Source organism: Trichomycterus rosablanca, chromosome 1, assembly GCF_030014385.1.
Source record: "Trichomycterus rosablanca isolate fTriRos1 chromosome 1, fTriRos1.hap1, whole genome shotgun sequence".
Lineage (NCBI taxonomy): Eukaryota > Metazoa > Chordata > Actinopteri > Siluriformes > Trichomycteridae > Trichomycterus > Trichomycterus rosablanca.
The window spans coordinates 23,193,028-23,219,311 of record NC_085988.1 but is presented as its reverse complement, the minus strand read 5'-3'; the positions used below and the strand labels follow the sequence as shown (position 1 = coordinate 23,219,311).

Below are 26,284 nucleotides of genomic sequence, written 5' to 3'. Positions count from 1 at the left end.
GTGGAAAAGCATTCCAGTGGCAACCTGTGAAGCTCTGGTAAACTCCATGCCCAGGAGAGTTAAGGCAGTTCTGGGAAATAATGGTGGCCACACTAAATATTGACACTTCAGGAACTTTCACTAAGGGGTGTACTCACTTTTGTTGCCAGTGGTTTAGACATTAATGGCTGTATATTGAGTTATTTTGAGGGAAGAATAAATTTTCACTGTTATATAAGCTGCACACAGACTACTTTTCATTGTGTCAAAGTGTCATTTTGTCAGTGTTGTCCCATGAAAAGATATACTTAAATATCTGCAGAAATGTGAGGGGTGTACTCACTTTTGTGATACACTGTATGTAGAGAGCTCACTAGGTTTTTGAACACACCCTTTGTGTTTATTAATGCACCATTATTTTCAATAAAATACCGGTCTGGGCTGCAGGTAGGCTAGTCTAGAATCTGTACTCTCAAAATGCACAGCCATGTCACTGTAACATCATATCTTGTTAAAACTGATACTCCATATACCATGACAGACACTTGCTATTAAGTATTAAATTTTATACTGGTAACAATTTGGATGGTATGTTTTCTTCTTTTGCCCAAAGAACAAAACATCCAGTCTTTTCCTTAACATGATTTTTTTAGACTATAATGTACATTTCCACTGTGCATCAGTTCATTTTAGAGAAGATTCTTCAGATTCCTGAATTATTTTTAATGATTTTAGAACAAGCAGGCATTTACAATAAACATGAAAGTTGATGAAAGGTCCAAACCTTGTCTTTTACTGGTCACAGTGAATTTACATTTTCAGCATTAAGTAGATGCTTTTATCCAAAGCGACTTACACAATGAGCTGAACATGATGAGCAATTGAGGGTTAAGGGCCTTACTCTGGGACCAACAGTAGCAACTTGGTGGTGGCGGGGCTTGAACTGGCAACCTTTTGTTTACTAGTCCAGTACCTTAACCACTGAGCTTTCACTGCTCTGTTTTTACCCACTGCTTTCTTTTTTTATGTCTGTTTCACTTTCTGTCCCAACTTTTCTGGAAGTAAGTAAGTTTGTACTACTGTGTCAACTACGTAATCAAAATAACATTTTGTGATAAAATACAAACAAAATTAATGTACCTTCATTTTTTCAGTGAAGTGAAAATGTAAAGAAATAAAATAACCTCCAAGTCAATTTAGCATGAAGCTTTAAAGTGCAAATTTGCTACAACATTATAAAAATCCCTCCCTAAAATATAACAAAGTGATATAAAAGAAAACCAACATATTGTAGCGACCCGCTGCTGTGGACTAGAAGGGGGCGGAGCTTTACCCAGAAGGACTTGCGGCTGTGGTATCAAGATCTACCGTGACCGTGTTGCTCAGCGCTGGGAATGGGTTGGCTAACCTGAGAAATGCATCACCAGCTGTGTGAATGTGATATGAATGTATATGTGTGTGAATGAGTGTTTGTCCACGTGTCAATAAAAGAGCTGTTTCCTTTGCCCCTTCGACGCCGACGACGCTACAATATTTACATTGCATATGATTCTGCCTAACAGCTAAAGAAGAAAATTAGGAACGCTTTTATAAACAAATACTTCATTAACACAAAAATTGTTCATAAAATGTCATTATTTTGTTGCGTGGACTAAAGAACTAAAGGATTTACTGACAATAATCATTAATCTTAAAAGTGACAGTTGTCAAGGCTAAAAAAATCTAATGCCATTCACAGCAAATTCATTTAACACTGACTACGTATTATCTGTAGACACCAATTGGCTGTTGGTAGGCCCTGGACTTCCTTTATTTAAAACTAAGTACATTTTAATGCCCAAAGAAATAAAAAAGCCTTAAAAATAAAATAAGTAGCATTTATGAATATACATTAAAGTAATTTAAAAATGTCATTTCGCTATAATAGCAGGCCAGCCAGCTGATTGCTAACATAATTGTAGTATATTTTTATGTTTGTTCCTTTTACACTGATACTCCACTGTATGCCACACCTCTCTCATGTGCTAGCAAACTGTGTCCAAATGTGTACATTGACTTAATAGCATTATGTTAAAATAGCTAAAATCAGAACATAAATCAGGCAGGCAGCTAGCAGGCCAGATAGGTAACATCCAATAATCCTTCAAAGCAAGCACTAGTACTGGTAGACACTAGTGGAATTTTAATATCTGAGTAGACATTATAATTTTTGTAATGTCAGCATTTTATTTTGTATAAACATACCCTAACAATGTGCTTTAGGTACCTAATGTTTAGGTTCCTAATGTTAGCACATTGCTAACAGGACAGCTAGCTAAGTGCTAATAACCAAGTAGAGAACTCTTCCAAAATCCAAAGGTTTTTGTCTTCAGGGGTACATTAAATATGCTGAAATGTACCGTTACACATACATTTAAAACAATTAGTACCAAAACCTGATATAGCCAGGAATGTATAGGTGCAATCATTATCACAGTGTGCAATGACAGGATCTTTGTCAACGACCTTCATATTAAAAAATTTGGAATCTTTCCTAAATCATAAAATACTGATATTAGGATTTCCATCCTTTCCACTAAACCATTTCAGACAATTCATTGTCTCTGTAATCTACAGAAAGCTATCTAAAATAAATGTTCTGATGTACATGTGATTGTTCTCATTTGCATTCAGCAATTAAAAAACTATAAAACATCTTAAACATTTAGCACATACTGTGTCTGTTTTTTGCATATACATCACACATATATTCATGTGTGATTAGCAACTGCATGCAGTCACAAGAAGCTGTCTTCTACACTTGGAGTGCTGGGGAGTTCCTTTTGGGTTTCGCTGTGCTCCGGCTCTGTGCTGGGTTCTTCCAAAGATGCTGTCTCTGCCTCTGAACCCACAGAGCTACACAGAAAGAAAACAACACTGAACATTCAACTAATAATAATCAAATAATGAAAAAATAGATTATTTTGTGTCATTCGTCATGTATATATTTCCAGGTATATATAAGGAGTTTAGTAGATCATTTGATTCAAAACGACTCACAGTTGTGATGGAATATAACAGGGCTTGAACCAGCAAACTTCCAATCACCTGTCCAGTGGCTTAATCATTAAGCTACCACTGCCCGATACAATACATAATGATTTGCCCTTTTCAAAAATGTAATTAAATAGTAATTTATATATAAACCCTTGTATTTAAAATCATTAGAACCTCCTTTAGCAAACTTCTCTCATGTCATACCATAGCATCTCAGTTAGGTTAAGCTCTGGATTTAACTTAAGATTTAGGTTGAGAAAAGACTTGTTTGTCCCTTTTTTGATCATGTGGTACCAAGCAGGAAACAAGGCAGATGACATCACTTAAAATATGTAATTAGGATTAAACCTACTATTAAGCCCCTGAGCATGGTTATTAGCCCTCAGTTGCTGGGATTGTATTCAGTCACAATTGTAAGTTATTTTGAATAAAATGTTGGATAAAATGTATTTTTATCTGGTTATGATATATAAGAACATATTTCTTAAAGAAAAGTAGGCTTATACTCTGTGAACATAGATAAAAATTTCCACTTTTGGAAAATTAATAATTTGTTATTAGCTTAGAAAGAATTTGTCTCTTATTATAGAATGGACCAGTGTCCATTTTTCCTTGCAATTTTTTCCTGATTTTGAGGAAAAACACCTTTAAATAAATTGCCTCTGTTTTTTTAATTACTTATTATTAGGGCTGTCATTAATTGCATTAATTAACATGATTAACGCGTTAAAATTTTAATGAAAATTTGTAATCAAACGATTTTTATTGGGCTGTTTGTGCCATGTTAAATATGTGTCTCTGTGGTAATTTGCGCTGCTTTAACACAGCAACATTGTGTTTATACTGTATAACGATAACACGGGTCTTTTTCCCAGTTTGCGCCCGTGAGTTAGAAATTGCTCGAGCTGCTGCTGCTGCTACATATTGCTAAATATAGGGTGTTTTACATAATAATTTTTGTTTTCAAAAAGTGTGTGAAATCATCACTAGACAAAATTACAGTTATTAATTGACACTTCAATATCATCTTTGGTCAAAGCACGCCTTTGTCTCATCAGGCATCTGACGCACGGATACGCATTACAGGCAAAACGAGCCTGTACACGTACACGTCGTGGGAACATTACAAACACTGCTGTTAATTGGATTGCAATGGACTGTAGACGCTTTAACATAGTTAACGATGTGGGTCTACATGACATTATACGTGTTGCATCTAGAAATGGTTGATTGTAGTACCCTAAGCGCCTGTTTTCAGTGGCAGGGTTATGAACAGGAGAAGATCCTCACTTTTGCCAGATAATGTGAACAGACTTGTCATTTTAAATAACTGGCTAAAAGATGGGTAGCTGTTAACAACCCTATATAGGCATTGGCTGGCTTTCTAAAGATAATTTGAATTTAATAATTTTATCATAATTTTATTTGTTTTATTGGTAAACATTTTCTTGCAATAAAAATGTGCATAACTTCAAATTTTGCTTAGTTATTTTTGCAGTCGATTAATCACGATTGATTTGGTTCTTTAATCGCGATTAATCTCGATTACAAATTTTAATCGTGTGACAGCCCTACTTATTATGCTTAAACAAGTCCTTAAACCCACTTCAGTGTAAATTTCCCTCTCTTTTTGTCTCTTTTTTTTCTACCCTCCCTTAGGCCCTGTGCACTTATCCAAAAACCAGAAGTGAACCTGTGTGAGTAATCTCTTCACAGTGGGAACTAGTGCATCATCTTTCCTGTGCTCTCTGTGGTTTAGTCTTGTCTGCTATATTTGTATAGGATAGGAAGCTGGTCCTACCTCAAGGGGCTTTCCGTTAACATGGTAACATCCTGGCACCCCTCCTCAGGCTTGGGGTCTGGTAAAGGGATGATATAACCATTGTAAGGTGCTGTTTCCAACTCCATATTAGCATCCAGACAAGGGTTGGGGGTGGACGACTGGCGGATAGGGAATGCTGGCGGAGGGGATGAGTTCGGGAGTGTATCCGGGAACGGAGCAGGCATCCTGGGCTTGGTCCGCACTACAGCCGGGTGGTCACTATTTAAGAAGCTGTCGCTGACCTGGGAGTACCTCTATAAAGAGAGAGAATAGAATGTGAGAGTTGAGAAATGAATTAATTGGTCTTTTGTGTCACTTTACAGTTATTTAGCTAATTCTAGTCTATTTAACAGTAATTATTAGTAATTATTTGTCAGCTAATCATTTATATATTCAAACACCTTTTTGGGAATACTTGAAATGGCTTGACGGAATTTTTGACCATTCTTCCAGAAGCGCATTTGTGAGGTTGATGTTGGACGAGAAGGCTCGCAGTCTCCGCTCTAATTTATGCCAAATGTGTTGTATCGGGTGTTCAGTCAAGTTCTTCCACACCAAACTCGCTCATCCATGTCTTATGGACCTTGCTTTGTGCACTGGTGCGCAGTCATGTTGGAACAGGAAGGGGCCATCCCCAAACTGTTCCCACAAAGTTGGGAGCATAAAATTGTCCAAAATCTCTTGGTATGCTGAAGCATTAAGAGTTCCTTTCACTGGAACTAAGGGGTCGAGCACAACTCCTGAAATACAAATCCACACCATAATCCCTGCTCCACCAAACTTTACAAGTACCGTTCTCCTGGCAACCACAAACCCAGACTCATCCATCAGATTGCCAGACGGAGAAGCGTGATTCGTCACTCCAGAGTTATAATTGTTATAATACTACTGACAGTTGACTGTGGAATATTTAGTAGAGAGGAAATTTCATGATTGGACTTCATGTGCACAGGTGGCATCCTATCACAGTACCACGATGGAATTCACTGAGCTCCTGAGAGTGAGCATTTCTTTCACAAATGTTTGTAGAAGCAGTCTGCATGCCTAGGTGCTTGGTTTTATACACCTGTGGCCATGAAAGTGATTGGAACACCTGAATTCAATGATTTGGATGGGTGAGTGAATACTTTTGGCAATATACTGTATATACTGTATATATATATATATATATACAGTGAGGGAAATAAGTATTTGATCCCCTGCTGATTTTGTAAGTTTACCCCCTTACAAAGACTTGAACAGTCCATAATTTTTTATGGAAAGTTTATTTTAACAGAGAGAGACAGAATATCAATCTACCAACCAGCAAGAATTCTGACCCCCACAGACCGGTTATGTGCCCATGAGGCACACAAATTAGTCCTGTCCCTGTATAAAAGACACCTGTCACAGAATCAGTTTCTTCCATTCAAATCTCTCGACCACCATGGGCAAGAACAAAGAGCTATCAAAGGACGTCAGGGACAAGATTGTAGACCTGCACAAGGCTGGAATGGGCTACAAGACCATCTGCAAGAAGCTCGGTGAGAAAGAGACCACTGTTGGTGCGATCATTCGAAAATGGAAGAAATACAAGATCAAAGTCAATCGCCCTCACTCTGGAGATCCATGCAAGATCTCACCTGGTGGGGTAAGAATGATTCTGAGAAAGGTGAGGTCAGCCCACAATTACACGGGAGGAGCTTGTCAATGATGACCTGCAGTGCCCGCAAAGTCCCTCTGCTCAAAAACGCTCATGTACAGGCCCGTCTGAAGTTTGCCAATGAACACCTGAATGATTCAGAGAAAGCTTGGAAGAATGTGATATGGTCAGATGAGACCAAAATTGAGCTCTTTGGCATCAACTCCACTCGCCGTGTTTGGAGGCAGAGAAATGCCCAGTGGGGATGGTGTTCTTGGGGTCATATCCAGCATTTCTCTGCTCCCAGCTCCCTTGAGATCATTGACAAGCTCCTCCCATGTAATTCTGGACTGACCTCACTTTTCTCAGAATCATTCTTACCCCACCAGGTGAGATCTTGAATGGAGCTCCAGAGCGAGGGTGATTGACTGTGATCTTCCATTTTCGAATGATCGCACCAACAGTGGTCTCTTTCTCACCAAGCTTCTTGCTGATGGTCTTGTAGCCCATTCCAGCCTTGTGCAGGTCTACAATCTTGTCCCTGACGTCCTTTGATAGCTCTTTGTTCTTGCCCATGGTGGTCGAGAGATTTGAATGGAAGAAACTGATTCTGTGACAGGAGTCTTTTATACAGGGACAGGACTAATTTGTGTGCCTTTTGTGCACATAACCGGTCTGTGGGGGTCAGATTTCTTGCTGGTTGGTAGGGGATCAAATACTTATTTCCCTTAATTAAATACAAATTAATTTATAACCTTTATTTAATGGTTTTTTTCTGGATTTTTTTTGTTGATATTCTGTCTCTCTCTGTTAAAATAAACCTTCCATAAAAATTATAGACTGTTCAAGTCTTTGTAAGGGGGTAAACTTACAAAATCAGCAGGGGATCAAATACTTATTTCCCTCACTGTATATATATATAGATTGATTTGTGACAGCATGCTAATGAAAACACTGATGTTGTTGCATACAATCATACAATCTTTTGACTTAAAACACAAAAGCTTCTTAAATTTTTTATATTTGAATAGCTACAGTCTAAGTACCACTGATTTAGAGGAACATCAGCAAGCAGTAGACATACGATGAGTAAAGTGAGTATGGAAGTTATGAGTGTTTACTGTGAAATCCAAGGAAACAGAAAAAAGACTGCCGGAAACCTTTTTATAGCCGTCTGTGAGCATGTTCCCCATAGCCTGGACCAAAAAGGAGAACTCTGGCCTCTTTTCAAACTTCTCATCCCAGCACTTCTTCATAACCTCATAACTGCAAGGAAACAGGATAAACTGTGATTGTTATACTTTTTATACCAGGCGTATAATATAAAATGTTTAAGTTTAAATCATCACACATGCAGTAAGTCATATTTTAATGTAATTATCCCACAAAAGTAGACCTACATTTCCTCTGAGGCATGCATGGGCTTGGTCATGCGATACCCTCTCTTTAGTGCATTATAGAACAGCTCATTCATAGGAAGATCAGGGTATGGTGTTCCACCTGTACAGAAAACATATCAAGTACAAGCCTATTAACAAATATGGTAGGTAAATGCATATAAAATAGAAAGCAGTGATTGTAATGGTCACTGTAATTGTAAACATTTCCATGTATTTAATACACTAATACACACACATTTATGTAATGAATCAAAATCAAATTGCAAATCATTGATCTATTTTTCTTACTGTCCCAACATTTTTTGAAATTGGGGGTTGTAAATATTTTGTTAAAGATAAACAAATACATTTAATATTTTATCTTAAGGCTGACTAAATAAAAAAAACTTTACTGACCCATTGTGAAAATTTCCCACAACAAAATGCCATAAGACCAGACATCACTGAGTGTAGTGTACAGATTATGAAAGATGCTCTCTGGGGCCATCCACTTTAGAGGCAGGAATGTCTGCAAGAGACACAGTCAAGTCAGTTAGTACGTTCCAGCATAGAGTGTTGTGAGAAGGTCATGGTTAAATAGCTGAATGTCACTCTAAAATATGAAAGAAATCTACTCTTTTTATTTATTTCATCAACATTTTATCCTGATCAGGGTTGCAGCAAGTCCGGATTCATCAAGAAACTCTGAGCACAAAGCAGGATATGCACTGCAGGGTTTTGACCCTCCTCCAGTCATAACCAATCATGTATGTACAGACAGCCGATAGCATAATAGACTGCTGTGCCACCTGAGCATCTATTCTGTGCCACCTGAGAAATCTATTCTTTAATTAATAAGTTAATTTATTTCTATAAAAAGAATACACTTTCTGTTTTAGAAAATATATTTTTGATCAAACTCACAATTATCGCCAGCCATAAAATACTGAAACATTTTCATAGTTCACCTGAGTATTTAGAAACTTGTTTTAGGAGATTGTATCACTTGAGTATACATAAGAGTATATCCATAGACCCATAAGCAAAAACCCATAAACGTGTAAACATTCATCTATTTTCTAACAATGATTGTAAAACAGCTACAAGCTAATAGTTCAGTAATAATGATGAGGTTATGGAAGCTGTAATGAACCTCTCTACAAAAGGATGTACTTTGCTGACAGACATTGTACAGAAGATAATTAAAGATGCAAGATCAATTCCATGCCACTCTATTACCAACAAACTGTTTGGAAGCCATGCCAAATTAAAACATTTAAATCTAAATAAAGTGGAAAACCTTTTCACATTTCGTTGGAATGTTAAACTGAATAAGCCCCTTTGTCTCCCTAGCAGAATTTAGTGGCATTTTCTGTTGCTGGATATTTTTTGAATGTTGGTGATCCAGCTATGGGACATGGGTGAAACAATAGAATTGTTAATAGCAATAGTTCTACACTGACATAATGAAGTTTGAGTACAGTAAAGTAACACTTATGAATTATGGCTGTTCTTATGTTCAATAGTATAAGAAAAGAGAATGAAACAATGGGCACAGAGTACTCAATATGGATCTTGTGTAAGAAAGCAATTATTTGTAATGAGAATTTGCATGTGGTCTAAGAAAAAAGCTGTTTTGTTTATATGATAACTCTCTCAGTGCTTTTTGTTGGTTTCATTTCTATAGCTGATCTAGCATCTTAATTTTTGTTTCCTAACTTCTGCAGTACTTTAGGAGACGAAACATGAAACTGACTGGGTTTTTTCAGGGAAGAGAAGGGCCGAGGTTTACTACTGGTATACACCTGTTAGCAACAGCTCTGTCAGAAACACCTGAACTCAGTCTTAATCTCACTCAAAAGGATGGCAACATGCTTTTGGGCATTTAGTGTAAGTGAAAGTCATAACATTATACACTACATATAATCAAAATCAATTTTCTAAGAAGGAATTGAATAATCCACTTTTTTTTTTTTTTTTCACTGTGCTCACATTGCCTTTGGATATGTAGTTGTTGTCATGCATGATATCTCTGGCAAGTCCAAAGTCACAGATCTTCACCAGCTTCCCCTCACAGATCAGGACATTTCTGGCTGCCAAGTCCCGATGAACACACTGCAAAAGAAAAACAGAAAGCTAAAGTTTATATGTGTCAAAACATTTCATATTGAGCTACTTTATAAAGAATGAACTGCAAAAGATTTTTTTAAAACTAAAAGCTTATCAGTATTGTCTAAATTCCATTCTAGGGCTGAAGAAATGTACAATTCCCATTCATTTTACATGTAGTCAATCTGCAAAGACAATGTTTGGTTTTTGTTTTAAAGCTAAAGTTTTACATTAGAGTTATGAGGATAACATGAGGAAAAGGCCACAGTTCACAGTTCAAAGTTTTCCTCTGTATTAAAGTCATTACAGACACACATTTATTGACTATATTTATTAAACTAATGGTTGTGAGTGGCAGTCAGTACACAGGCAGTGCCAAATGTTAGGAAATTCATTCACAATGACGCATGATTAGTCCAAAAAGAAAATTCTATTCCAACTCAAATTCAAAGCAAGATAATACTTTGTTTGTAGTTTTGTTGGCAACATGTCTATGTTCTTTTAGATACAGATAGCTATTTTATAAACTGAACAAATGATATTAAAAGCAAATGTGATGATTTTTGTAATTAGAGAAAAAGACAAACTAGGTTCTTTGCAGCATTAGCCTTGTAGCTCCAGTGCAAAACTAGACAAGTTAAATTTAAACTCCAATTGGTAAGGTAAACACTCTCCCATTCTTGCTTGATAATTTTAGTAATTAATTCAACTTAACTGGTTGATTCTGTTGCCTTGTTTTGTTAATGATAACTGTGACAGTGGCCAGTGGTGTCGCATAAAAGTGTTTATCCTATCTTTCTGAGGTTGCAGGTTTGAACCCGGACCATGCTCTATGCCAACTATGGTCAGCGGCCAGGGTGATAGTCTCTTCCCTCTGGATGGAAAGAAGGACATTTCAGTAGTCCCTATCAATCATGCAACACTAGCCAATTTTGGGCATCTGTAAGCTGTAACTGTAAAGTACCTGATTGATCTGCCCTAAACAAGAAAACTGCAAAAAATAGTCAAATCAAATGAGATATTCTTCTTTTATGCTGTGTGATAAAAATGGGATTTAACTGCTGACTATCATTTGTGTTCCAAGACTATGTTTCATAGTTTATGAAATATTTTGCCAGGTTTTCATGTAAGTGTTCAACAAATGGTTTTGCCAACAAAATATTTGTTGGCATATATGTCTGCATTACTCATTTACACATTACTCATCTAAATTTTTAGAAAGACTCCTACAAATTTTTTACAAATCCTTTTTCTAAAACAACATTATACAAATTTTTTAACACATCCTGTTAGTAAAAAAAATATTATAAAATAATAAAAAAAATAATAAAAAACTTTGTTTCCATACATTTTTGGAGGCCAGAAACTCCATTCCTTTGGCCACCTGAAAGCTGAAGCCCACCAGGTCAGTGTAATTTAAGACTGGAGAATCACTGATTACCAGGGAAAGATCCACTCTGTGACCTACAACACATACACACACATTTAAAACAACTAAAACTGGACAAAGGCTGGTAGATACATGACATTGTTCAAGTATCATACTAATACATGTAAACATATTAGACCTACTGGAACCCTGACCAGGATAAAGCAGTTGTAAAACAAACAATGAATAAACCCCTATCCTCCAATCTGTCCTTCACAACAGCCCAGGTGAGGAATGAGCTGAGGAAAATCAAGGTGAAGAAAGCTGCAGGTCCAGATGGCATCAGTGCCAGGCTCCTCAAGTCCTGTGCAGATCAGCTGTGCGGGGCAGTCGAGCACATGTTCAACTTGAGTCTGAAGCTGGGAAGAGTACCACAGCTGTGGAAAACATCTTGTGTAGTGCCTGTGCCGAAAACACAGCATCCAAAGGACCTCAACAGCTACAGACCAGTGGCACTGACTTCACATTTGATGAAATCACTGGAGAGGCTGGTCCTTACCCATCTCCGGCCTCTGGTGAGCCCATCCATGGACCCTCTTCAGTTTGCTTACCTGCCTGGCATTGGGGTGGATGATGCCATCATCTGTCTGTTACACAGAGCTCTTTCTCACTTGGAGAAACCTGGGAGCACTGTGAGAATAACCTTCTTCGATTTCTCCAGTGCTTTTAACACCATACGGCCGTGGCTCCTGAAGGACAAACTGGATCATGTTGGAGTGGACAGTCACCTGTCCAACTGGATACTGGACTACCTCACCAACCGACCACAGTATGTGATGGCACGGGACTGTGTGTCTGATATGGTGGTCAGCAGCACAGGGGCCCCTCAGGGGATGGTCTTGGCACCATTCCTCTTCACCCTGTACACGGCTGACTTCACATACAGCTCACCGGACTGTCACCTCTAGAAGTTCTCTGACGACTCAGCGATTGTCGGACTCATAAATAATGACGAGGACAGTGAGTACAGAGAACTGATCAAGGACTTGGTGGACTGGTGTCTGCAGAACCACCTCCAGTTAAACGTGGGAAAGACCAAAGAACTGGTAGTGGATTTCCACAGGTGCAGACCCACCTTGCCACCGGTGAACATCCAGGGAATGGACATTGAGAGAGTGACTCTTATAAGTACCTGGGTGTTCACCTCAACAACAAACTGGACTGGTCAGTTAACACTAACGCACTTTATAAAAAAGATCAGAGCAGACTCTACCTGCTCAGGAGACTGAGGTCATTTGGAGTGCGGGGGGCACTCCTGAGGACTTTTTTTGATACAGTGGTGGCATCAGCCATCTTTTATGGAGTGGTATGCTGGGGCAGCAGCATCTCTACAGCAGACAGGAAGAGACTGAACAAACTCATCAAGAGGGCCGGCTCTGTCCTGGGTAGCCCCTTAGACACAGTGCAGGTGGTGGGAGACAGAAGGATGTTAGCCAAGCTGGCATCCATGCTGGAGAATGACTTCCACCCCATGCATGAGACTATGGCAGCACTGGGCAGCTCCTTCAGTGACAGGCTGCTTCACCCCAAATGTGGGAAAGAGCGGTATCGCAGGTCCTTCCTCCCTGCTGCTGTAAGACTGTACAACCAGCACTGCTCCAGACAGATCACACACACACTTTAAATGATTCATTATTCATAACAATGTGCCACTTTTTTCCCCATGTGTAGTGTAATTATTACAATGTGCAATAAGCGGATCCCTTCTGGGTCCTTGCACAGCGTTTGAAGACCCCACCCACATAGGCAGGCACTGCCAATTGTACCCGCTAGGTGGTAGCAGAGCCGAGATTTAAACCGGCGTGTTCAGAATCTCGGCGCTGGTGTGCAAGCGGAATATCCTGCTGCACCACCTGGGCGCCAGTGCCAGTTTTCTTTTTAAATGGCTTCTGTCGCTTTAACTGCATTTTTTGTGCATTGGTGGCATAACAGTCTCTCTATATTATTTCACTACTGGTGAATTGAGTTTCAGGTTGCATTTTTTGACACAGTGGTGGACTATGTTAAGTGACCGCAGTTTAGAACAGCTTTTCAAAGGTTTCCAAAGCTATTTTTATCATAGAATCATGACAGTGGTTTCCACTCTTGGCTTATATGTAGTGAGACCTCCAAAATGCCAGAATTTCTTCTCAATATTGGGTATGATAAATAGTGAAACACCTAAATTATTTGCAATCCTGCATTGAGAAATGTTTTCTAATTGATAATCTCAAAAATTTCGGCACAACCCATCTTTGCTTACAAAGACTGAGCCATTGGTGGATCTTTCTATACACAATTATGATGCCCTCCCCTATTACAAATTCACCTACTGATGTTTCAAAGGTGTAACTTAAATATTCTACAAACTTCAAACATTTTACTCATCCAAGAGAATTAACAAATCACAATTTCTTGTTTATGTTACATTTTATTAAATGTCCTAACTTTTCTAGAAATGGAGTTTGTCGATCGTTTGTTGATATGATCGTTTATCATAAACATATATGCTCAGTGGTATATACCCATTTACATTTTCTTCTACTGACTTCAGACCATTACATGATTTTACACAAAGGTCACAGCACATTTTGTTCCTTATTAAAAAAAATTTCATTTAGGTAATTGCCCCTTGATCACTCCATAAACCAGATTTTAGATGTTTTTTTTGTTTATGTTACATTTGAAATGCTCAGTGGTATTAAATATTTCCCCATTTACATGTTCTGCTTTTGCATATTTTCTGAAACTGAACGACTGCATGATATTAAACAAAGGGTACAGCACGTTTTGTTCCTTATTCAAGAAACAAATATATTTAGGTAATTGCCCCTTGCTCGCTCCATAAACCAGATTTTATTGGCTGTTTACCACACATTAGGATTAATGTGGTTTGTGTACCTTGTTCTTGGTAGATGTCCTGCTGATATGGTGACTCATATGGGGAGGGCTGAATATCTGCATATTTAATGGTGTCTGTGAGCTCCTGCATGGCCACATATTCAGTCTTGTCTTCCTTTCTCATGTCCATATAACCACCATCACTTGTGCTGCCAAATGACACGTAGCTGCAGGACAGAACGTACCAGAAGGAAAACAATGTCAATTAGAGTACAGAGTAAGATCATCACTGTTTCCTGTATTACTAGGAACCATGTACAAAATATTGTTATGTACACTTGAGTTGTCATTGACAGTACATGACATAGAGTACTAGCCTGACATCTGTACACATTCTCAATTGTTTTTTTTTTTTTTTTATAATTTATTAACTAATCTACTTTATAAGGGAGGAGGCATTTCACCACTGTGCCAAGAGATGTTACCCCATACTTGCAAGAACGGGGTAGCAAGCAAAAGCCCAATCAGAGGGTACTTCAAAGGATCCCCACCCATAGATTTAAAAGTGCTCCTTATATTTGCATATTTTACATTTATTTAAGACAGCGCAGTGGCACAGCAGATATATGTGCTGTATAGCAAATAGGAACCAGGGACCTGGGTTTAAACTTTGCCTCTGATCACTTTCGGTAAGCAGTTTAGCATGTTTTGTCCCTGCATGGATTTTTGTCCAGGTTCCACCTCCCTTAAATGTATAGAAAGTGACCTGGCTACTCCAAATTGCCCCTAGGTGTAAGTAGGTGAGTAAATTCATTAACATTTGCGGTGTTTAACAGATGCTTTTATCCAAAGCAACGTACAGTAATTAGACAATATATTATCTAAGCAATTGAGGCTTAAGGGTCTTGTTCAAGGGTCCAACAGTGGCATCCTGGCAGTGGTGGGGCTTGAACCAGCGACCTTTTAATTACTAGTCCCGTACATTAACCACTAGTCTAAGGTACTAGACTGGACATAAATGGCTTAATGTGTGATGCCCCGCAATGGAATGGCACCCAGTCCAGGGTATTTTCATTCTTTCAGATCAGTCTTGCACTTTCTGTAGCAATGCACACTCTAGGCCTGTTACAAATGTATGACGTATGTAGAGCAATGGGATGTTTACCCTTTCCCAGATGGTGTGTCAGAGTCGACACAGATGTGGCTGTCACTGCTGTTTAAAAGTGGGTTCTTGTTGGCGTAGTGCTGCAGAAAGCTCTGCTTGTTCCTGTGCAGGTAATCCACCAGGTCTCCATAACGACAATATTCTGTCACCAGGTACAGAGGACCTTCATATAGAGAGATAAACATAATTTCAATTCACACAAAATTTTTTACTTTACTACATGCTTTGGTGTATGTGCATATAAACTGTAGTGTTTACCACACCTGGTTTTGTGCAGGCTCCTAGCAAATTTACAATGTTCAGGTGGGGACCCAAGTGACTCATAATCTTCAGCTCTGACATCAAGGCCTGAGTTTCACTTCTGCGAGCAGTCGCTGAAAGACAATGAGACAATTAATAATCACTAACAGCATACATTAGCACTTGTAAAAGCAGCTCTGTTAGAGAAAGATACAGTGTATATTATCATTGTTGGACTTTGTGGCCCAATTGGTGTTTCAAATCATCCCAAAGGTTTTGAGTAGGGTTGAAGTCTGGGTTTTAAGCAAGAAACTCCACATCAAACTCATTACAACCATGACTTTGTGGACCTTGTTTTTTTACCCAATGGCATGCTAGAACTTCAATCTGGAGCAGGAAAAGCCCTTCCCCAAACTGTCACCACAAATTTGGATGCATTTAATTTATGGAGTTTACAAACGTGTATAATTTTGAAATTGGTAAGGCAGAAACACCTAAACTTAATACTTACACCTAAACTTAATAATTAGTAGGGGTGACCACATCATTTTGGCCATATAGTGTAACAGCGGAGGGAGACAGGACCCAATAGCAGTACAGGAAAAAAGATAAGTGAGAGTGTAGACATTCGAGGGGAGAACTACCTAGAAGTACGAGAAAGAGAGCTGGGTGGAGCCTGTGGCTGCGGTCAACCAGCTACTCAATCCACCAATCAACTGACATGTGGCCAAAACCCAGATGCCTCTCTCCCAGAGTTAAACTAAGACAAAGGTAAAAAAAACATGCTAGAGCGAGAAGTTGGCTCACTGAATCGATGAGTCAATTCATGATAAAATTCACTTAGGCAAAGATGGCTTACCACACACGGTAGCAGTAAATAAAGATATAATGCACTTAAACAGCAAGAGACAAGGAGTACTGTACAATAAAAAAGCAAGGCGTAACCTCACTGGCCGACTACCTCATGGACTAAGTTTGACTCAGCACCAAGCGGATGTTCAGGGTTTATTAAAAAGGCTTCTTTACAGGTGCTGAGTCTTAGCGCTAATCAGCGTTGCATCTCCTGGAAAATGTAGTCCGCCTAGACAGATCGGACCTGACTAAACGGTCGGACAAAGGTGATTGACCCGTTACATATAGTGTATTTAAGGAGAAACATACATTTTAGCATTTTCACAGCCACTTTTGTAGAAGACTGGGAATGAGTGAATCCACATGCAGTTGCCTCTACGACTCTTCCAAATGCTCCTGATCCAAGAGTACGACCTAAAACACAAAAATTACATTAATATTACAATCACAAACAATAAAATATTCAACATCTGATAGGTGATTTTTGTGCAATTTATTAATTATCAATTCAATTCATATATTTATTCATTCACGATCGTGAAATCTAGCTTATACCAAGAACAAGGCTGTCCCGGGGCATCTCCCATGTCAGGTCATAGGGAAGGTGAACGGGATCCACATAGATGTATTCATGCCCATCCTGGCTCACTGATTCTATTACCTTCCACCTGATCTCATATCGTGGCTTCTGCAAAAAGCACAGGGATACACATCCAACTTGTTAATCTAGGCCAAAAATAGTTAATATAAGTTTAAATAAATTTGTACCCTAAAAGCAACTTAGTTAACCCCCTTAAATATCATGTCTCACATGGACCTTTACGAAGAGCTGTTTGATCAGTTGTTACTGATCTGTTCCATCTAGTGTAGAGCAAATACAGCATTTTACATACAGTACTAAGATCATGCCAACAAGCAAACATGGGTTGGTAGTGTGATGCTGTGGGGATGATTTGCTGCCTCAGGTCATGGGTGACCTGCCATAAACTTCTAATGAAGAATATCCATGATTTAATTCTTAACAGCAACTGGGTTGCCCAAAGGAACAACATACAGATGTACAGCAGCAAGTCAAACTTTTGGAATGACCAAGATAAAGTCTTGATGCTGTTGCAAGACTTCACGGGGACAGTTTATGCTCTAGCGCCCTCCAATGTGGATGAATCAGTTCTACATGGTAGTTCAACATAGTACTACATTGCTCCACTGCTTTATAAACGAATCAGAGGTGTTTGGTTGTGTATGTTGCTGCCAAATGTGGAACAACCAGCTAATAGGTTGCAATTACATTTTCAAGACATTTTTTTCTTTAATAAATGAAATTATGACTTTAAAACAATATTCCATGTTTGCTCAGGTTATTGTTGCAACAATAAAGTGCATAAGAAAAGTTTAACAGATAAAATGACAATGTAAGTGCATTATATCTACAGGTATGTATAATAATGAAAAAGAACATTTCAGAACTGACCTTTCTCCACACAGCAATGAGGATAATAAGGAAAATGATGGCGATGACAACCAATGCCAAAACAGCAGCCAGCACAGACACCTGTGAGAATAGAGCTGGAAAAACAAATGCACACTTTTAAATTAATCAGAAAATACAATTAAATACAATTTATTAAAAATTTCAATATTAAACTTCTTTCAGCCTTAATGGCTTATACAATAACTGGGATGAGTTTATACTGGGAGAATGATATTTTACTTGTTGTTTTATTCTATTTGTAGCTAGACAAGGCTTTTGTGATTTACTTAGCCAAAGTCTATTCATCTTTTAGTCTAATGTTCTTCCACAACAAACTTGCCAAATCATGTCTTTATTGACCTTACTTTAAACACAAGAGCAAATTTATGCTAAAATATGGGAAGAGCCTTCCCCAAACGGTTGCCAGAGCATATTATTTATACTACATAGCTAATAGAATTACAGCAAAGAGAACAAAGCAGGCTCAGGATTTTTTTTATTATCTGAGCTTGCCATATGGGGTTTTGAAAAATAACACAAAGCACAAAAAGATTCAGCTTTATAACTTGGTGGCTTTTCAGCCAGTTCTGATGTTTAAGAAGTGAGGTAATAATTGAACATGTGATTTAATAATTTAATTCTAATTAAACGCTAAACTACACCCCATTTGCTACCCTGGAGTTCATGTCAGATGACACACCATTCCTTTTATTACCTCCAGGAACTGCATGTACCAGTAGCCATAGTTGAATCTTTAGACTTAGTTAACATTAGACTTAAATTGAGGTAAATGGTTAAAATATTTAAAATAACAGGCCCAGCTTTCGTGGAGATTGCCGCATGGCTCAGTTACAAAATAATGTCTTTCTGTCTTGCCAAATATGGCCAGCAGAGGGGGCATGGAGGCACAGATGATTGACATGTCAGTTCCTCTTAACTGGCTTTGTTAAGCAATAATTTGCTCTTGCAGGCACAGGGTAATTCAAATTTAGATCATTCAGACTAGCAGTATGTTTTATGATCGGCAATATTATTTTGGGGGTTGAATAATTGTTCCACGGCAGCATTCACAAAATATCCTGTTAATCTAAAATACATGATTCATTTTCTTTCATCGTTTGCTGCATCATTCAACTGATGAAGACTTCATGTAACATAAAATACATCTGCAAAAAATATTAGAGGTGGAAATACATATTTTCTTTGTGTTTGTGGGTGTGAGAATATTTTCCATTAAAACTGTACGTATACATGTGGCTTAGTTGCATTAAGAACAATAGTCTGATCAGCTGAAGTCTGGAAGACATTATCTGCTCAGTTAACTGATTCTATTAATTCTATTAATTTATAAAGTGTTTATCCTGTTGTGTGTCATGATATATCCAGAGCCTATAATGGAAAACACTGTACCCAAGATTGAAATACACCCTAAATGACATGTCAGTCCATTTAAGGGCCTTGCACAAAAACAAAACCATAGCACCCAAAGAACACCATGCATAATTGAGAGGAACATGACCAACCCCACAGATCACAACAACATTAATCAAATATATGACCACAGATTTGAATCAAACCTGGTTCACTAGAGCTGGTCCTCACTAACATTACCTTCTACTGTATACCCCATCAGTGTGTTATACGTTTATACTGTACACAGTTCTGAGTCTGTCGTTGCCCCCAATGGATTCTCTTGGGCTGCTTTAAAGCAGTGTACTTTCTCACTGTTAATGAGACTAGATGTAATGGAACCAGGATAAAGGGCTTAAGATCAAGCTTATCTGGTTTTGTGTGGTGGTGTGTGTGAACCTTATTAGCACTGGTTTACTTACACCCCCCCATCTCTTATCTTAAGCCCACCTTCAAGAAACATTTCATTTGAACCATACAAATTAAATAAGCCACACATGATGACTGCTTTCAAAAACACAGCATACAACAATTGAAACCCTGTGTGTGTGGGAGGTAGAAAGCTGGAACACTCACTGCTGGTAATGAGTTTAATATCTCGAGCCCTAGCTCCTCTCTCATTCCTGGCCTGGCAGCGCAGGCTAAATTGCTGAGGACGGAGGAATGTGACCTGGCTGACAACTTGGTGGATCTTGCGTGTTTCGTTGTAGGTGGTGTTGGTCTCAATGCTGATGCTGTCTGTATCAGGCACCAGAGGGCTCCACACTGCACTCTTATTGCCCTTATTGCTACATCTGTGGGATGAGAAAGAAAACACATTAAGGCGAAAAACGTACATGGGCCGGAAGCATGCATATTCACCACACTGAAGTTCTTGTGCATTAGAATAACAGAACTTATGAATAAATCATAGAAATGTATTTTACAGAAGTGTACTTCTGGCTTAATGCCAGCAGTGATCAGCAGCATAACATATATTCAGGGCTGACAATAATGGAACCATTATATCTGGGCCTATTACTGTTCTGTTTAATGCACATTAAAGGGGCTTAATGTTGTAAGTTTACACAACACCTAAGATATTATATAACAGTCATGACACACATGGATTTGTTCTAATGCCTTTACAGAAAAAGTCATTATTAATGAATGGGGACACCCAAAGGTAAAATCTGCAAATTACATAGCAGAAGGAACGTGCAATGTCAGGGTTTTGAAAATAAATGTATACAACAAGCAAAAACAGCAACAATTACATCACTGTGTCTGTATCAAGCAGGTTAAGAACTACAGAATTGGTCTTTTCTGAAGAAATGTGACTGCTTCTCTTTATGCAGAGTACCAGTTTACTAGATTGCAATGTTAATAAAAGAAAGAACATATAATGGTGTAAAAAAAGTATTGAATCCAATAATAAACTACTCGCTCACTTTCTTAACCGCTTATCCAATCAGGGTCGCGGGGCTGGTGCTGAAGCCTATCCCAGCTTTTCAATGGGCGCAAGGCACACAGTAACACCCTGGGCGGGGTGCCAATCCATTGCAGGGCATACACACATACACATACCCATTCACCTATAGGGCAATTCAGTGTCTTCAATTAACCTGACTGCATGTTTTTGGACTGTGGGAGGAAACTGGAGCTCCCGGAGGAGCTGCACCCACGCAGACATGGGGAGAACATGGAAACTCCAAACAGAAAGGACCCGGACCGCCCCGCATGGGGATTGAACCCAGGACCTTCTTGCTGGGAGGTGTCAGTGCACGCTCAATAATAAACTAAAAATACAAAATATTGAATCCCCTTAATATCTAGGCTTAATCTGTAGGTACAGTCGACCCTTGAGTTACGAACGGTTTACCATACGAACATTTTGGGTTACAAGCGATCTTTCTCAACTTAACATACGAACAAATTTCGGATTACGAGCCAAAATTCGCAAAACACGTGGCGTCACAAACAAGTTGACTCCGACCATCTCTCTCTCTATATATATACAGTGAGCAAACATTCGGCCAGCAGACGGTGTTTTTCCGGTGTTTTCTTTATATTTTGTAAAATTCTATATTAAAATGGCCTCAAAGAATGTGCAGAGAAAGCGTAGTGGTGAGAAAATGAAAGAATCTATTATTTTTTGTTGTTGTATAATTACTCCTGCCAGTAGCTGTCACTGTGTATCCGACAGAGGGGACAGTGAGTGAGAGAGAAGAAGGAAATCGTAAAGTATTCTTTCTTTCGTGCAATTACACCTACAAAAAACAAATAAAGAAATATGAGAGTTATTGTTGTTTCTGGTAGATACATTTTATAAAAAAAAGAAGGAAATTTATTATAGTGTATAGTACAGCACACATACTTTATTGAAATGTGGTTTTTATGTACAGTACTACTGTATATTGTTGTTTATTATTGTTTATTACAGGAATGTCTATTCTATAATTTAAGATTTAAGAGAAAATATACTTGTATTTATAACAAAAAAGACCATTTAAGACATTAGAAAGGTTAGGTAAGGGGGTGGTTTGGGAGGTACATGTCCTGGCCTGTCTGAAGTTTGCCAGAGAGCATATGGATGATCCAGAAGAGGATTGGGAGAATATCATGTGGTCAGATGAAACCAAAATGGAACTTTTTGGTAAAAACTCAACTCGTCGTGTTTGGAGGAATAAGAAAAACCCAAGAACACCATACCTACTGTGAAGCATGGGCGTGGAAACATCATGCTTTGGGGCTGTTTTTCTGCAAAGGGGACAGGACGACTGATCCGTGTTAAGGGAAGAATGAACGGGGCCATGTATCGTGAGATTTTAAGCCAAAACCTCCTTCCATCAGTGAGAGCATTGAAGATGGAACGTGGCTGGGTCTTCCAGCATGACAATGATCCCAAACACACCGCTCGGGCAACGAAGGAGTGGCTCCGTAAAAAGCATTTCAAGGTCCTGGAGTGGCCTAGCCAGTCTCCAGACCTCAACCCCATAGAAAATTTGTGGAGTCCATGTTGCCCAGCGACAGCCCCAAAACATCACTGCTCTAGAGGAGATCTGCATGGAGGAATGGGCCAAAATACCAGCTACAGTGTGTGCAAACCTGGTGAAGACTTACAGGAAACGTTTGACCTCTGTCATTGCCAACAAAGGTTATGTTACAAAGTATTGAGTTGAACTTTTGTTATTGACCAAATACTTATTTTCCACCATAATTTACAAATAAATTATTTAAAAATCCTACAATGTGATTTCCTGGATTTTTTTTTTATTTTGTCTCTCATAGTTGAAGTGTACCTATGATGAAAATTACAGACCTCTCTCATCAAGTAGGAGAACCTGCACAATCAGTGGCTGACTAAATACTTTTTGGCCCCACTGTATATGTTATGCAATAAATTCTGCAAATAAAAACACTTCAGGGTCAAAAATATATTATTTTTGTTATATGTGTCTTAGCTTTTTCCACATATTTCTAACAGGGTTTTGGTGAAGACTTTGTGAAGGTTATTTCAAAAGCTCAGTTTAAGCCTGAGTCTTAAGCCGGGTCTTTGTCTTTTTGGACTGTCCAGTTTAATCATCTGGATGTTGGACCACTTTCCCGATCCACTTTCTGCACTAGTTCCATGGGTGGTAAGACAGGATCAGACCATAATATTACCACTGCAATACTAGATGATACATAGAGTGTAGTTACAACGTATGTTTTGTTTTGTTTTCAACTTAGCAAATACCACTGTTTCATGTCATAGTCTTATATTCATATGCCAAACTTTGTTAGAGGATTGTCAGTCAGTTTACAGACAATGTTTCTCAGCACACGATTGCGAAGAGTTTAAGTCTTTCACCATCTACAGTTTATTAATATTATAAAAAGATTCAAGGAGTCAGGGGAAATTTTGCTGCATAAAGGCCAAGGGCAGAAACCGCTGTTCAATGTACATGACCATCAAGCCCTCAGGTGGTACTGTTTGTAAAACCTAGATCGACATTACCTCATAGGCGTGGTATTACCTCCCTGGGAGTATTTTGGGAAATTATTGTCACTTAACACAGTCCACCGCTGAATTAAGAACAATATAAATAGCTGATCCATAAGCTTGAACATTTCCATCACTCTGCAGGACAGAATCTCAAAACTTCTGTGGTTTGTTTACATGGTTTTCAACATATTGGAGTGGACTTGTCTTGTGCTTTTGTGTCAGTAGAAGTGTACGTCTTGGGGTTCGGGTATAGAGACTCTCAGTGCTGTGGAAACTGTGCAAACTGAAACCTTAGTGCCTGCTGCCACCAAATATTGTTGCAGTTTTATTATATATTTTTTATATATATTTTAAGCAAGTCCAATCTAGGTGGAAAAAAGGAATGTTTTCACTTTGTGGTTTTTATGGGCTTACTGGCCTGTCAGTTCTCTGGAATTATATGTAATTTAATATTGCATGGAGACCCACACTCAAAAAATGACTGAGAAAATAAGATTGCCTTAAAGGTTTTTCTACTTTTATTTAGCATGACATGTTTTAGATCTATGTAAAGTAGTAAATGGGTTCGTTCGTGATGGAGATAATGCCAGCATGTGCTTACTTGTGCATGCTTTCGCAGCTAAACCACTGGATATTGGGAGATGGAACCCCCTCTGCCACACAGGTGACGGCATGCTTCTTTCCCGCCAGGTGATAATCTGAAAGCTCTGTTATCTGAGGAGGAACTAAACATGGACGAAAAAACATATAGATTTACAAATGTAGTTTACAGAAAATAGAACAAATAAATTCTTAGTGCAATTTAAAGTTTCCTGAAGTGGCCTGTTGAGTAGATACTACGTATATCTATAGCCATTTCACAAATGCATGTTTACTTGGGTGTTAACTGGCAATTTAACAGGTTGGCGCTGTGTGTAGAAGTGGAATGGCAGGTCAAGTAGTACATTATGTAGCAGGATGGGGTTTTAGATTAATTGCATCTTAATTGCTTTCCAGCTGAGAATGATTGGTAGGTACTTTAAATTGCTGGGTGGTACTTTCCCATGCTATAAGTATGGGTATTGGTTGGCTACCTGCTGGTGCACTTCCTGTTTCCTCTTCCGGGGTGTCCGGCTCCTGTGCCGGCGGCATTCAGCATGGCCGAATTTGGCTTTAGGTCTCCCGGTGAATCGCTTCTCAACGATTAAAAGCCACATGGGCTTGTGTTTGTAGTACCGGTGCTATGTTGCGGGTTCTCTCTGCGTTTCTGTTAGCGTGTTTCGCTTTCAGTAAAGTGATAATGGTGGCCACATTGCACTACTGTGTCTGCTGGTCTGTACTCTGACTTTCACTGCGGGGGAAACTGCATTGCTGTATCCTCAAATCAAATCAAAATCAAATCAATCAAATCAAGGTTTATTTGTCACATACATAGTCATACACAGTACAACTGGCAGTGAAATGCTTTAGTGACTGCTCCGCCACAGTAATTACAAAAACTACAAGATAGTTAAAAAATATATTATACAAAAAATATAGAATGTTTTTAAAAGTAAGAATTTAGAAACATTAGAAAAATTAACAATATAATTAAAAAGAGCAAGGTATACGTACAGTATATCCTGGTAGGTATACAATCTATACCTACTTTTAAATTGGTCATCGGGTGTGTTGATTATTTTAGCTGTTGTGTATTTTATAGGTCCTTTAGCCCGGATCGTGCTGGCTCGGTTCCAGTTCCCTGAGTGCTGCTGTTTTGCCTAAACTACTGTTTTGCCCAAACTACTGTTTTGCCTGCATTAGTGTTTTGCCGGAGCTACTGTTTTGCCTGCGGCTGCTGTGTGGTTGGACTTTGCATTAGTGTTTGTCTGAGGTTACAGTTTTGTTGTATTTTATTGCTTTTGTATTTCTGTTTTGTCTGAGTTTCATATTTTGATTTATTGTTTTGTATACATACCTTTTGTTTATATTATTGATTTAGTTTCCATTTATTGTGATTTGTTTTATTGGAGTATTGTATGTGTATTTTCTATTTTTGTCCTTTGTGTGGTGTAAGGGGGCTGCAAGAGACTAGGGACCTTGTGCTTACCTCATTGTGAGAGAAGAGCGAGAGAGGTGTCCTTTACCGCCCCCCCTTTGGCTGTGGGCCAAAGCGGGAGGCAGACGGACTTTGGTGGTGGAACCCCTTTCACTTGCCCTGCAGTCTAGAGCACGTTGGGTGTTATTGAGGTGTGCGGTGTGATCACGTGTGGTGTGTAGTGTAGGAGATTCCTTTACTTCCATATTTTCCGCTGCCGTGGTAAGCCCTCAGCCCTGTTCCTTCCTGCCTTGGTCTTGTTTTTAAATTGTAAATGGACCCATAAAGTATTAAGTGTGATGCGCTGCTTATTTTATATTAATTGTTTTTGTCTCAGAACGTGGCTTGTCTTGTGTGGAAACTTTTTTGTGAAAAATTGCTAATAAAATTGACTAAGTGTTGGAAGTACGTCTCTGGTCTCCAAGGGTGTTCGAACCTGGGTGTCTTTCTTTCAGGGCCTTAAGTGCCTGTTATATGTCCTAGGGGTGAAATTCCCCTAGGTGGCGTTGTCGAGCAACTTAAACAAACGTCCACTCTGTCACAGTTAGTATCTAGTACAACTGCCAGGTAAATTGTGTTGGTTAAAGTGTGTACAAGGAAAAAGAAAAACTGTTTGAATCTGCGTATGTTTCTGTAGAGTGATGTAACTGTTAATGTCTGTAAAGCTTATTGTAGATTGGTAATACATGAACACACTTAGGCTAAAATGACCTACCGCGGAGGTCCTACAGCTGAGAGCACTGGTAAAAATGCTTGTTTTCTTTTTTTTCTTAGATTTAACAGTTTTAATACAAATTATAAAATTAACATAAGTGACCAGAGTGAAAAATTAACACAAATTTTTAAAAATATATATCTTGGCTTTTGGCACTTCTGAAAAGCAAGTGACCATTTCAATTTCTTAACAAAAGGTGCAATTTTCCAAAAA

The 26,284-nt window shown here is 38.6% G+C and overlaps 1 protein-coding gene across 1 annotated transcript in view; it reads right to left on the bottom strand.

Moving 5' to 3' along the window:
- Window positions 1-2,692: 2,692 nt before the first annotated feature.
- The window catches only part of pdgfrb (platelet-derived growth factor receptor, beta polypeptide), a 61,466-nt gene continuing 37,874 nt past the window's right edge, over window positions 2,693-26,284 (bottom strand). The window contains exons 9-23 of the mRNA XM_062990422.1: window positions 23,902-24,025; window positions 19,910-20,127; window positions 17,924-18,018; window positions 17,008-17,140; window positions 16,762-16,866; window positions 15,624-15,734; window positions 15,361-15,523; window positions 14,256-14,422; window positions 11,295-11,410; window positions 9,830-9,952; window positions 8,255-8,366; window positions 7,859-7,958; window positions 7,619-7,724; window positions 4,817-5,091; window positions 2,693-2,874 (exon numbers count right to left, since the gene is read on the bottom strand). Coding sequence (XP_062846492.1) covers window positions 2,757-2,874; window positions 4,817-5,091; window positions 7,619-7,724; window positions 7,859-7,958; window positions 8,255-8,366; window positions 9,830-9,952; window positions 11,295-11,410; window positions 14,256-14,422; window positions 15,361-15,523; window positions 15,624-15,734; window positions 16,762-16,866; window positions 17,008-17,140; window positions 17,924-18,018; window positions 19,910-20,127; window positions 23,902-24,025 — 2,066 coding nt within the window. The 3' untranslated portion in view covers window positions 2,693-2,756. The remainder of the gene's footprint in view (window positions 2,875-4,816; window positions 5,092-7,618; window positions 7,725-7,858; window positions 7,959-8,254; window positions 8,367-9,829; window positions 9,953-11,294; window positions 11,411-14,255; window positions 14,423-15,360; window positions 15,524-15,623; window positions 15,735-16,761; window positions 16,867-17,007; window positions 17,141-17,923; window positions 18,019-19,909; window positions 20,128-23,901; window positions 24,026-26,284) is intronic.